At 66.2% G+C, this 13,661-nt stretch overlaps 3 protein-coding genes across 3 annotated transcripts; 2 read left to right on the forward strand and 1 right to left on the reverse strand.

The window, feature by feature from the left end:
• Nucleotides 1-618: 618 nt before the first annotated feature.
• Nucleotides 619-2,990, reverse strand: EMIHUDRAFT_194988 (hypothetical protein; the record flags this gene model as incomplete). Its single annotated transcript, XM_005775064.1, has 3 exons — nucleotides 619-690; nucleotides 955-2,688; nucleotides 2,850-2,990. The coding sequence occupies 3 exons, from the start codon at nucleotides 2,988-2,990 to the stop codon at nucleotides 619-621; spliced, it is 1,947 nt and encodes a 648-aa protein (XP_005775121.1).
• Nucleotides 2,991-3,922: 932 nt separating this feature from the next.
• EMIHUDRAFT_447628 (hypothetical protein) lies at nucleotides 3,923-6,510 on the forward strand (the record flags this gene model as incomplete). Its single annotated transcript, XM_005775065.1, has 6 exons — nucleotides 3,923-4,093; nucleotides 4,141-4,914; nucleotides 5,133-5,390; nucleotides 5,493-5,561; nucleotides 5,634-5,690; nucleotides 6,085-6,510. 6 exons carry the CDS (start codon nucleotides 3,923-3,925, stop codon nucleotides 6,508-6,510), a joined length of 1,755 nt encoding a protein of 584 aa, XP_005775122.1.
• An 828-nt stretch (nucleotides 6,511-7,338) lies between these two features.
• Nucleotides 7,339-8,943, forward strand: EMIHUDRAFT_194991 (hypothetical protein; the record flags this gene model as incomplete). The annotated part of the gene is made up of 3 exons (XM_005775066.1): nucleotides 7,339-7,362; nucleotides 7,437-8,364; nucleotides 8,513-8,943. 3 exons carry the CDS (start codon nucleotides 7,339-7,341, stop codon nucleotides 8,941-8,943), a joined length of 1,383 nt encoding a protein of 460 aa, XP_005775123.1.
• Nucleotides 8,944-13,661: the final 4,718 nt, after the last annotated feature.

Here is a 13,661-nt window from a genome sequence, read left to right on the forward strand (position 1 = left end):
AAGGGGCCCCAGCAGAAGCCGCAGGAGGGGGGGGAGCGGAGTGGGCGGCCTCCGCTGTCCCTCGCGCTGCAGCGGCCGGTGGGGGCTGCACGTCGGGCACGGGAGTGGGAGCATGTCGCTCGGCGGGATGAAGCTCGAGTTGACCAGCTCGAAAGCGCCCCAACAAAGTATAGAAAAATAAAGCCAACGAAAAAAGAATTCTTAAAATACAAGCCTCTCTCACAGCACGCTGGCACGACAGGGGCGCGGACTGGCGCGGACTGGCACGAAAAAAAGAAAAATCACGGCGAGCGGCATCAGTGAGGCCAGCTCACGCATTCGCTCGCCGGCTGTCACGGGCATGCAGCACGCTCGCCGATAGCCACACCGCAGCCGACGGCATCGCCAACGCCCTTCGCTCGGACCCGCACCTGCTGGATCGGGTACTCTCCGAAGGAGGCTCTGAGCTGCGGCGCCGAGTCCTTGCAACCAGGCTCCTCGCTCCCACTCCACCTGCCCTGGCCTATTCTTGCTCTGCTGGCTGACCGCCACGCTCACACCTGATCTGCATGCACAGCCTGCGGACGACTACGGGAGACGAGCTGCTCAACGTCATCGACGCCTTTGCGAGCGCCGACCTCATGTGATGTGCGTCACATCCGACGACTGCAAGCCCATGGAGAAGTCACAGGGCACGGTGAAAGACCGGCGCTACATCTGTGCCGACGGGACTACACAGGCGCCGTCAAATCCAGGTCTACCCCGCGGAGTATCCCTTCCCTCTTTCCATCCCGTGCGACCACGACCTATTGCGCTCCACCCCGTCCTCTCACTCTTGCGATATTACACTGCTCACCTGTAGCGCCCGGCGACGGCGGCGGCGGTGGAGGCCAAGGTCTTCGGCGCCCTCAGCAATAGGAACCTGGCTAGAACATGAAGTTCAGACCAACAACACACGGCCCGCGATGGTTCCACCGATCCAGCGCGGCCCGGCGACGGGCCGACGTTCGCGCGCGCCTCGGCCACCGCACCGACGCACTGCGAACCGTCCCAAACCTCGAGCAGCGCCGCGTAGCTCCTGTTCGCCGCGAATGCATCGCCAAGTGCCTTTTTGGCGCGAGCGAGCCCAAGCAGGCACAACGGCATCTGCGGCTTGGCCGACGGCGCAAGGCACGCGCCGAAGGCGTCGGCGGCGTCGGCGGCCCCGTCGCCGTCATTGCTACTGCTGCGCATCATGAGCAGCAGCGCGCCGTGTAGCGCGACGGCGGGCAGGGAGAGGAGTGTCGTCGACGACGGCCGCAATAGAACGCGGTTGGCGTGCTCCTCAAGCTTGCGCGCCGCCGCTGCCGCCGCAAGTGCAGCCGCCGCGTCACCGCGCGTCAGGTTGACCATCGCCCGAACCTGCAGCGCGAGGACCGCCGCGCCCGCTGCCTCGTAGGCGTGGCCCGTGCCGATGTAGTGCGCCTCGGCGACGCCGATGACTTCGAGCGCGAGCGCGACGCGTTCGGCGATGCAACCGTCAGCCGAACTGCACACACTTGTGATTGGCTCGTCGTCAGGCACGTAGGGCAGCGGCACGCCGCGCTGGTGGATGCGCATCAGCGCGCCCATCGCGGCGGCGTGATGCCAGCTCGCCTCGGAGAAGGGCGAGTAGAAAGAGTGGTCCGAGACGGTGCGCCCCGACCACGAGAGCGGCGGCGGCACAGCCTCCGACGGTAGCGAACGCCAGTCGAGCGCCGTCTCAAGCGGCGGCGCCGCGTTCCCCATCAGCTCGGTGAGTAGCGGCCACAACGCCTGCCGCGCGCGCATCCGCATCTGCCACTGCAGGTAGGCGGTCGCGTTGTACCACGCGCCACCCAAGTCGCCAGCGAAGGCGTCGGGCGCTGCCGCCGAGTCCGGCTCGCCCTCGGGCAGCAACCGCAACGCTTGCCCCGCCGCATAGCCCATGCGCGTCAGCCGATCGCGCGCATCGTCGATCTTGCACTGTTGCAGCAGCTCGTACGCCTCGAACTCGAGCGAGTGGTACAAGTTGCCGGCGTTGAAGGCGAATCCGAAGCCGCGGCTCGTGTTGATCAGCCCGCCGCGGTCGCCCAGTGCACCGGGCAGCCGCGCAAACGCGTCCGCTGCCGCAACGGACGCGCCATTGGCGGCGGCGGCATCGCGCCACTGGCCGGCGCGGTCAGAAATGTGGCTGGGCATGTGCAGCGAGTGGCAGGCGTCGCGCACCGTGGCGGGATACTGACGCGCATACTCGAGGCCGTCGTTGTACACGCTGCCGTTCGGATAGTCGTGAGCGTGCATGCCGTAGTGTATCGTCCCAGGGAAGTTCCTGTTGCGTGCATAGGCGGCCGCTGCCAGCTCGCGTGCCTGCTGGGCGTAGGCGTCGCACTCAGGCCCACCGACAGAGGCGCACGAGCCGACCGAGCCGAGCGCGAGCGTGGCGAAGGGCACGAACGAGCCGGCGGTCGGATCGTCAGGGAACGCCCCCGCGAGGGCGCTCACTGCTGCGCGGTATGCTGCGAAACGGGCCGCGCGGGTGGCGGCGACCGCGTCGTCGGTGGTCGGCGGGGTGGGCTCGCCGTTGAGGACCTGCACCGAGGCAAAATACCGGCGCTCGCGTTCGGTCATGTTGCCCGGGAAGTCGTCGCGCGCCGCCTGGCGGCGCAGCACGGCGAGCGACCCGTTGACATCCTCGGCGTTCCAGATGAGCTGCGCGTTGCACAGAGCACGCCCCCACGCAGCCATGTGAAGTGATGGGTCGGCGGCGAGCGCTGCATCGAAGGAATATATGCACATGTCGTAAAAAAGTTGTGGAGCGCCTTAAGGCCAAGTACGAAGCGTGCCTCAGCCGTCGGGTTGCTTGCAGTCACGTGGAAGGGGCGGATGTCGCCCAGCGCCGACGTCGGGCAGTCCGCGAGCAGCGTGACCTCCCACGGCTCGAGGTTCGGCGCCTGCAGCAGCGGAGACTCGACGCACGACGCGGCGACGATGGGGAGGTGGAGCGCGAGCATCTCAAGGTATATGGCTCTCCAGAGCGAGGCGTCGGACGGCAGCCTTCTCGGCTTTTTTGGGCTGGGACGAGCGGGACGAGCTTCGCGATTGCGACCACGCCACCAGCTGCAGTGGCTCCTCCTTGGCATGCCGCACACACACACACACACCGCACCGCACTCCGCGCTCGCACGCCCCCCGCCCCGCCTAGGTGGGAAACAGATGAGGAGATGGAACAGCCCTCGGACTGGACACCAACGCGGTATGGGTGGACGCGAGACAGATGATGACGACACGCACGAGCAACACACAGACACAAACAAGCTCACAAGACACACAGCCAGCGTGGCTGCCACACACCCTGAGTTGGCGTACACATAACTCAAGGCCGCGCCCCCCCTGTCGCCCCCCCCAGCACTCCAAGGTGCCAAAGGAGTGTTGCAGGGCGTAGCGGCGACTAAAAAGAAGAAATCGGCCGGCGCAAGCTCGGTAAAACGGGCCAACCAGGTGACACAGCTAGATGCGATACCTGATGCCATTCCTCGATTTTCTTTTCCCTTACTCGAGTACCCGAGGCTCTTAGGCAGGCTTGGGTACTGGTGGGACGGGGGCGGGGGAGGCGGTAGGGGTGGGGGCGGGGGCGGGGGTGGGGGTGGAGGGTGGGGGATTGGAGATGTGTGAGATTTGCCCGAGATTGCCCGAGATTTTCTCATAACCCTACCCGCCCGCTCACCGCATCCCGAATCTCGCCGCCACGCGCCGGCTCGTCCTTCGGGAAGACCCAACCAAATGCACTTGCTTGCGACTTGGAGCACTTGGAGTGCAGTTGGTAACCGCACAACAACCAAGTGCGGTTGGCAAGTTGATGAGCTCTTCAAGCCCACCGTTGACGACCCAAGTAAAGAACAAAAATTCTTCTTTCCGAGAAGCAGCGACACCGATTCGCACAGACATGCGGCAGGATCATGTCGCCACCCTCGCCACCCTCGTCGCACTGCTGATCTCGCTGCCCTCCGCCGCTGGCTTCGGCCTCGCACCCGCGCATGCGCCTCCGCTGCGGCTGCGCGCGCCGGCCGTCCGGGCTTGCGCACCGGCTTCGGAAGAGGTGGATGTCGTCTGGTCGGTGCAGGCCTCGGCGGCCTGTCTTGCGCCGGCCTGCTCGCGTCGCAGGGTCTCAAGGTCGCGGTGCTGGAGTCGCACTACGAGATTGGCGGCTGCGCGCACGAGTTCAACGTCAACATGGACGGCAAGCCGGTCCCGTCGGAGCTGCTGGCCAAGAAGCCGCAGCCGGTCTTCAAGTTCGAGGCGGGCCCGTCGCTGTACAGCGGCCTGAGCGCGGACGCGAGCCCGAACCCGCTCAAGCACATCTTCCAGATGGTTGGCGAGGAGCCCGAGTGGATCAACTATGACACTTGGGGCGCGCACCTACCCGAGGTTCCCGAAGGGTACGAGCTCTCCATAGGCGCCGAGAACTTCATGGAGATCCTGCGCCGGTACGGCGGCCCGACGGCAAGGGAGGACTGGGACAGGCTCGCGGAGCAGCTGATGCCGCTGACCAAGGGCGTCACCGCGCTGCCCTCGACTGCGGTGCGCGGCGACGCGGGCGTGCTGCTCACGCTTGGCGCGCGCTACCCGCGAGCCTTCCTCGACGTGATCCTCAACGCGCAGAAGATCACCGCCCCCTTCGACCTGGAGGCGTACGGCGTGCGCGACCCCTTCCTCAAGAACTACCTCGACCTGATCGCCTTCTTGCTGCAGGGGCTGCCCTCGAACGGCACTCTGACCGCCGTGATGGCCTTCATGGTGGACGAGTTTTACAAGCCGGACGCGGTGATGGACTTTCCAAAGGGCGGGAGCGGGGCGATGGCGGCGGCGCTGGCGCGCGGAGTGACCAAGCACGCCGGCTGCTCCGTGCGCACCTCGACGCCCGTCGAGGAGGTTGTGGTGGAGGAGGGGCGCGCGGCCGGCGTCCGCCTCAAGGGCGGCGGGCTGCTGCGAACCCGTGACACGCCCGCGACCTGTCCAGGACATGTCCAGGACACGTCCCGCAGGCGGCAGGCTGCTCCGCGCCAAGCGCGCCGTCGTCTCAAACGCCGACGCGCAGAGCGGCCTCCGGCGAGGCACTGGAGCCTCCCCCTTGAGAGGGAGTCCCTGCCCCGTAGGCCGACAACACCTTCCGGATGGTGCCCGAGGGCGCGCACGCCGGCTTCGACGAGGAGCGCGACGCGCTGCTCGCTCCAGCGGCGCCGGTGTACAGCGACGACGACGGGCCGGCCGACGGGGAGGGGCTGCCGCTCTGCAAGTCGTTCATGCACTTGTACTTGGGCGTGAGGGCGGACGCGATGCCGCCCGACTTGCCTCCGCAGTGGACCGTGGTCAACAGCTGGGACGTGCCGATCGATGCGCCGGGCAACGTGATCGTGGCGAGCCCGCCGCCCCTCGACCCTCGCGAGCCCTCGTGGAGAGCTCCTCGGAGCCCCCCCACCTTTCAGCTGAGCCTACCCCTACCCCACACCCTGCAGGTGAGCGTGCCTTCGATCCTCGACCCGTCCCTCGCGCCGGAGGGGCACCACGTGATCCACGCATACACGGCGGGCGGCGAGCCGCACCAACCCCCGGACGCCGCACACCTCGGCCGCACCTCGGCCGCGCCTTGGCTGCAGGCTGGCAACGAGCCGTACCACATCTGGGAGCGGTTCGAGGGCGTCGACACAAACAAGGTCACCTCGCCTCCGCCCGCGAGGGTGGGGCCCTCTCCCCCTCTCCCCCCTCTCCCGTCCCCTCTCCCCCCTCTCCCGTCCCCTCTCCCCCTCTCCCGTCCCCTCTCCCCCTTCTCCCGTCCCCTCTCCCCCCTCTCCCGTGCCCTCTCCCCCCTCTCCCGTCCCCTCCCCCCCCTCTCCCGTCCCCTCTCCCCCCTCTCCCGTGCCCTCTCCCCCCTCTCCCGCGCGACAGCCCTCTCCCGTCCCCTCTCCCGCGCGACAGCCCTCTCCCGTCCCCTCGACGTGCGGGAGCTGTGCGGCGTCGCTAGACGCGGAGTACCGTCGCCCTCAAGGAGCCCGACCCTGACCAGCCCCGACCCCAGCCCGCTCCCTCGCCCTCGCCCTCTCGCCGCAGGACGCAGCCTACCTCGCCCTCAAAGAGGAGCGCGCCGCCCCGATGTGGGAGGCGATCCGGAGGCGGGTGCCGCGCGTGGAGGAGGGCGTCGTCGTCCGCCAGATCGGCACGCCGCTCACGCACGCGCGCTTCCTCCGCCGCCACCGCGGCAACTACGGCCTCGCCCTCGCAGCGGGCGGCGGCTTCGAGTTCCCAAAGGTGACGACGCCGCTGCCCGGCCTCTTCCGCTGCGGCGACTCGACGACGGCGGGCATCGGCCTCTTCCGCTGCGGCGACTCGACGACGGCGGGCATCGGCGTGCCCGCCGTCGCGAGCAGCGGCGCGCAGTGCGCGAACGCGCTGCTCAGTGTCTGGGAGCAGCTGAAGATGAACGACAAGATCAAGATGCCGAGCAGCGCCGGCGAGCCGCTCCTGCAGCGCCGATGACGGTTAGAGAGTCTAAAGCCGTACGTGAGGTGTTCGCGCGCGATGGAGTGTGCGGTGTTCAGTCGTCATACGTCGCGCGCGCGCAAGAGAGAGTTTAAGCGCGAGCGATATATACACATGTGTGTGCCGAGATGCGACACCGCGCACACTGGCGGAGTGTTTACTGAATTTTTGTCTCTCAAAATCTAACCATCTAACCTACAAACCACTACGTTCTACGTACATTACTTCATCAGCTGGGACTTGCGCACGACGACCGGCCTCTGTCAGCACGAAGCGTCGTAGTGTCGGGTAGTGTCAAGTGACCGAAGTTTTGTTGAGCTCAAAAAAAATTCTTTCGCCAGCACTGACGTGACTGCTGACTCGTACCCCCTCTGGCGCCGCCCGTGTCGCCGCCTCCGGCGCCGCACGTATCGCCTTCGCCTCCTCCCCCCCCGCCGCCGCCATCGCCGCCTCCTCCATTGCCACCTCCCTCGCCGCCTCCCTCGCCGCCTCTCACAGTCCTCGGCCTTGGCGATGACGACGACGACGACAAGAGCACGGTCTTAATCGCTGCGACCGCCGTGGGCGGCCTGCGACCGCTCGTTCGAACGAACATTAGCGTCACAAATATTTAATCCTGTGGGTTGTGTCATCGTGACTGGACTGCGCCTGTGGCCTGCCTGAGCCCAGCCTGATGCCTGAGGCTCTACAGTGAACGAAAGGCACAAAATAAAAAATCCAACCGCCGCCTTTTGCTCAAGGCGTGCTCATACCGTTACCGTGCCGCAATCGAGCTGCAAAAGTGCAACCGCTGCCACGCTTTCAACACCCACGATCCCCTTCATCATGCTGTCCCAGTTTGCTCTCGCGGTGCCGACCCAGCACACACCGCAGCACGCACGTTCCATACCGTCCCTGACGCTCCTCCCCGCTCGTCGCTACAGGCGTCGGGTGCTTTCCCCGTCACCTACAAAAACTGCGGCGTCGAGAACACGCTCCAGGCGACCCCGGAGAAGGTCGTGACCATGAACCAGGGCTCGCTCGAATTCATGCTCTCCATGGGCCTCCAGGACCGCATCGTCGGCACACGTGGCGTCCCCTCCGTCCTCGACCCGATCTGGCCCAAGTACAAAGAGGCGTACGAAGGCATCCCGATCATGACCGGCGCAGATGGGAACTCGTACCCGAGCGACGCGGAGGTGAGGACCGCGAACGCTGACTTCATCTTTGCGGACTGGCGCAGCGCCTTCTCCGAGTACGCCTGGAACAACGACACCATGCGGCAGTGGGCGTCTGTGGGCGAATGCGGCGGTAAGAACTCGGACTTCTGGCCCCTCGGCGAGAACAAGACCTACATCGACAAGGGCCGGGCTCCCGGCTACGAGCGCAAGGGCGAGATCGAGAGCTATTGCCGCCCCCAGCTGCACGCCAACGGCATCGGCACTTTCCTCTCGGCCGTCTCGTGCGAGGACCCGACCCTGCGGGCGAAGCCGACTCAAGAGACACTGTACAAGACAATCAAGACCATGGGCGAGATCTTCAACGTGCCGACCGTGGCCAGCCAGCTCGAAACTGAGATCAAGAGCGACTTCGCCATCGCCCAACAGACGCTGCAGAAGGCCGCCGGCCATTCTCTCACCGCGGTCTGGCTGGACTGCATCTCCTGCTGCCAGGACGAGCCGGAGCTCTCGGTCTTCGTCGGCTCGGGCGGGGGCGCGCCCCAGATGATCATGCAGGAGGCGGGCTTCACCAACCTCTTCAAAGACCGCGAGAACTCCTGGGCGTGCGTCACCGTGGCCGACATCATCAAAGCCGAGCCGGACGTGATGATCGTCGTCGAGGCCGGCTTTGACCCAGCGCTCGACAAGATTGGTGCGCTTGCCGCTTACCGCCCCCCCCACAACCCCCCCCCCTCCCCCCTCCCCTTCCCTTACCTACCTTCCGCCGCACGCTTGAGCCCCCGCGCCTCCCGCCGCCAACGCCCCACGAGCCCCCTCCCCCCGCCCCCTGCTTAACGCAGAGTTCATGCACAACCACGCCGACTTCTGCGACGCGCACTACGTCAAGAACGCCGACTACATCAAGTTCCCGTTCAGCGCCTCGACGGTTGGCCCGCGTGTCGGCGCCGCCGCCCTCGACATGGTCGGCGCGGCCCTCAAGGTGACCACGGGCAACACGCCGATGAACTTCAACTCCGGCGTCGACTTCTTCGACCCGCAGGTGCTTGTGGAACACACGAAGGATCTCCTCTGCCCGCTACCCGCTGATTACTGGAAGGTCAAGCCGAACGACGACTCGGATGGTCTCCCCGCGTGGGCCATCGCCCTGATCGCTGTCTTTAGCTCGCTGTTCGTCCTCGTCCTCGGCGGCGCATGCTACATCGTCCGCCGCGAGAAGCAGGGCAAGCCCATCTTCACCGAGGTTGTCAACGACGCCGCGCAGAAGGCGTGAGTGGAACAAGAGGGCCCTCGCGGCATTCGCATTCGCTGCGGGGCGAGTTGCGAGGGCGGAGGGGGGGGGGGTCTGTTGCATATCCACTTGGGTCGCTGCGTTATATGTACGGTGTCGTTCTCGAGGGGCTCGAGTCTTAGCGAAGCGTCTTTGCTGTAGCCTGTACCGTGGTACGTGGGGTACCCTATGATCGTGTCGCCTGTGGCCTGTCGGTTTGCGCCCCCTGCGGTGTACCAAATACCCTGATGTTCGTGGTGTCCTTACAGTGTGACTCATCACCCAAGAGAGAAAGCGGATACAAATCAATAAGAGAACGCACCCTCTCGCTCATGACGAGCAATTCACGACAGAGTCTGTGGGAACTACATGAAGCAGGCAGCTAGCTGCTAGGCGCGACACACATCGCTTGTTGGCACTTCCCGCGACACGTCCTGTCTATAACTCGCTCAGGCGCCGTCCCCCTAAGCCGTGGGCGAGGCGGCACCTTCCTCACCGCCCACTCCCTCGAGCCCACTCTCCCGCGCTGGAGGTTCGCGCATCCTCTCTGGGCCCACGCGCCGCTCAATACGACCGTCGCCGAAATCGACATCGAATACTCCGAGCGTCGAGCGAGCGCGCTAGGCGGGGGCGACGTCTTCAGCCCGGCTCGCGGGAGCGGCGTCCTCAGCATTGCCCACGCTAGCGGCATCTCCCTCTCCGACTCCGACGCACGCCCGCTCGATGTCGAGCCTTGCCCCGCCTACGTTGCGCCTCTCGCCGGCGACGCCTCTTGCAGCCCGGTCTCCGCCCTTGCACGGCGGATACTGGACAAGGCCGGGGCGACGCCCGAGGACCGCTGCTGCCCCGAAGAGCTGCGGGCGGCGGCGGCCGCCGCGGCCGCCGCAGCCGCCGCGAAGGTCGGCGCCGTCAGTGGAAAAATGCACCTGTGAGCGTCGGCGTGAGTGAGCGGCGGTGTCGGCGGCGTCGATCAACATTTGCGTCCCACAACGCGATTGCGCCTGGCGGCAGGGCGGCAGGGCGAGGGTCAGCGGCAGCGGCGATGAGAAGGGCGATCGTCGGGACAGATGGGCGAGGGCCTTGTAAGGTCGGTAGCCAAAACCGGCTGATCGCATCGTGCAGCAGAACCGGCGCTGTAGTTGTCGTGTGATCGTTCGGAAAGAGAATTTACGGTGATCCGGGTTTCGGTGTCGTCCCACACGATGGCATCACGCTCGCACCTGCCGACCGCCGCCACGGCGGCGAGACGCCTTTTCCGCGACCACGGCGCCGGCCATAGGCCAGCGCTAGGCAGCTGCCGGCCACATCGGGCCGGAATTGCCGGTACCCGTCGCCGCACACTCATACGTCCACGCCGCTGTGACGTCTAGCGACGAGGCGCCGGCCGCCAAGCTTCATCGCCAATGTGGTCGCTCGCTGGTCCTCTCAGCTCGGACACGCGTCGGTCGGTCTAGCTCGCACAAGCTCCAGACAGCCACCGGTCGCCACGCACAAAGCGTACGGGTCGCCGGCTCCCTGTTATGCTCTCACGCTGGCCGGCGTAAAACTGTGCTGGCAGTTGTCATGCCGTACCCGTCGCGTTTCGAAAGGGAGCCCTCGATCGACCCCTCTACACGCACTGCGCCAACGCTCTCCACAACTGCTACCGTGGACATCAAGCTCCTCGACTCGATCTGCGGCTACGACGGCGCTCTAGCTGCTGGCTCTCGCGGGTGTCTGGCGACCCGCTCCGGCTTGCGAAACGGCCGGCCGCGGCGACGTGTTTCGAGCTCGGTGGTCTTCTCCGCGCGGCTGGGCCCGCTACTATATAGGACCGATCCGCCCCCTCGCTGGCCGGCTCGTCCGCCGTCCCTACGGGATGTGAGGGGCCGCTGGAGTCAATGCTGACCCACCGAGATTTCGATGTTGCCCACCGATACCCTAAGAGCGGCGGAGCGGAGGGGCAGCCGGGTGGGGAGGTTGCGGGCGAGGCGGAGCAGGCGGCAGAGCAGGCGGCAGAGCAGGCGGCAGAGCAGGCGGCAGAGCAGGCGGCAGAGCAGGCGGCTGAGCAGGTGGCTGAGGCGGCGACAGAGGCGGTGGCAGAGGCGGTGGCAGAGCCAGCGGCAGAGCCAGTGGAGGCGGTGGCAGAGGCGGCACAGGCCGTCGCGACGATCTCGCTCGCCGACGCCGCCTTTGACACGGGGCGACCTGTGCCCGAGTCCACCCTCGGCGGCGAGACGACGTGCATCGTTTGCTTCTCTATGCCGAAGAGCCACGCGTGCGTGCCGTGTGGGCACCTCTCGGCATGCGAGGCATGCTCGGCGCGCATGCTGCATTGTCCGGTGTGTAGGGCGGAGGCGGTCATGTGGATGAAGATTGTATCGGTTTGAGAGTAGTCAGTGGGCGATCTCGTTTGGTGAAAAAAATGTTTCTTGTTCGGCGCCAACTCCCCTTTTTCACTTTTTCCTTTTCCTCATCAGTACCCCCGTGAGCCTGTCACGCCAGAGCCGGTGTGTGTGCCAGCCCGAGCACATCCCCGCACGGATATCGCACAGGCTCTGTCGCCCTGGCGGCACGTGACGAGCTCCGATGCTTGTCCTGGCCGCATGGCTGGGGCTGGCTGAGGCAAAGGCCCCCACTGCAGCAGAGCTAGGGCTGCCCGCGGGCTGGGTCGGCGGCTACGCCCCTGGATCGGATGTGCAGGCGGAAACTGCGCTTCGCGCTTCCGACTTCGACCGAGTCAAGCAGCTGAGAAATTTACGTGGGCGGCAGCTCTCGGCAGTCTCACAACTATCCTCGTCCTCGCTCGTCGTCTCGGTCAAGACGCAGAACGGCTTCTTCTCCATCGGCGACGACATCGGCGCCTTGAAGTGCGCCCGCCGCGGCGCTCCTCAACACTCCCGCGCCCACCTCAGTGAGCTCCCTCCCCCCGCGCAGCCCGCACGACTACCGGCCCAACGAGTTTGTCACCAACGACTTCATCTTCGAGGGCCTCGTCGCGTGGGACGGCAAAGACCCCACCGGCCTAGACAACCTCGCGGGCACCGAAGGTGTGGCCTTGCGCTGTCCACATCACTGCACTCCTCCACCATCATTCACCTCCCCCCCCCCCCAAAAAAAAAACAACCTGCGGGTTTTCGGCGGCTTTTTACCCGGTTGCAGCCCTTCCCCCCCCCCCTTCCCTTTGTCCACCCCCCCCCCCCCCCCTTTCCCCCTCTCCCCCTCAGACGACTATGTCGGCCCCTCGCTGGCAACCAGCTGGACAACCGCCTTCAACCAGACCGGCCAGGGCCACTACGTCATCACCTTTACGCTCCGCACGGGCGTCAGCTTCCATGACGGCACCCCTTGGAACGCCGCCGCGGCGATGGCCAACTTCAACCAGATCATGGGCGGAGTCGGCGTCCTCGGCTTCCCCAAGGCGCTGGCCGGGATGCACGACTGGCTCGGCTTCACCCAGTTCCTCGACGCGTGGGAGGCGGTCGACGAGATGACCTTCTCGCTCACCTTCACCTCCTACTACGAGGCGGCGCTCCGCGAGCTCTCGACCATCCGCCCCTTCCGCATGAGCTCGGTCGCCGCCCTCCCCTCGCTGGAGCACCGCGGGATCTCGCACGTCGCCGAAAAGAACGGCCTGCGGAACGGCGGGACGTGGCCCAACAAGTGCGCGAAGCAGGCGCACTACGTGGTGGGCAAGACCGGCATCCCGGGCTCCACCGACCCCACGGCCGGCAGCACGGGCTGGGCGCTGACCTCTCTCGGCGTCGGCGAGAAGCTCTTCACCGTGGACCGGTACGGCTTCATTGTCGGCCAGGCCTGAGACCCGCCCACCTCTCTCACCGCCCGGTGTTTCTCTTCCGCGATCCGCGCCCTCCTCTCTCCGCGGCACAGGTGGCGGAGTCTGTGACCCGCCCGGTGAGCGACAACTACAACGTCTGGACCGTGACGCTGAAGCCCAACTACCACTTCTCCGACGGCACTCGCGTCACCGCCGAGCTCGTCGCCACGTGCCTGCAGGAGCTGAACGACAAGGACTCATCTTCGGGCAAGGCGCGGGCGTCGGTAGGAGTCATGACGGTGACGGCCGTGAGTGAGCTCGTGGTGAAGATCGATTCCGAGCGCCCCACCCACATCATGGACTCCGTCCTCGCCGAGTGGATCTTTACCATCTACTACAAGAAGGGGGGCGAGTACATCTTCACGGGGCCGTACGCCGTCGACAACTTCGACAGCGACCACTTCTACTTGATCCCGAACCTGTACTACCCTCTCGCGGAGCAGCGCCCCGCGCTCACGATCACCAAGTACGGCAACGGGAGTGCTCTGGCTGCGGCCGCCATCGACGGCAAGGTCGACGTCGGCTTCCACCTTGCTCCCGAGAGCATCACGGCCGTGAACAGCGCGAAAGGTGTGAGCGTCACGTCGTTCGAGGTCGAGTACCAGTACATGATGTTCCACAACACCGACATGCCGCAGTTGGCGGACGTGCGCGTGCGCAAGGCGATCGACGTCTCGATCGACCGCATCGCCTTTCCGACCGAGCTCCCTGGCGCTCTCCCCACGCGCAGCATGTTTCCGGAGGCCTCACCTTACTACTCGGACGGCTCCAACATGGCCGCGAACACGAGCACGGCCGCTGAGCTGCTGGAGCAGGCAGGGTGGGCCCTCACGGGCGGCAAGCGCACCAAGGACGGTACTGACCTCGCCATCAAGCTGGTCGCCTACCCGCAGCGCCCGGGCCT

This window comes from Emiliania huxleyi (assembly GCF_000372725.1).
Source record: "Emiliania huxleyi CCMP1516 unplaced genomic scaffold EMIHUscaffold_3, whole genome shotgun sequence".
In the NCBI taxonomy this organism is placed as follows: domain Eukaryota; phylum Haptophyta; order Isochrysidales; family Noelaerhabdaceae; genus Emiliania; species Emiliania huxleyi.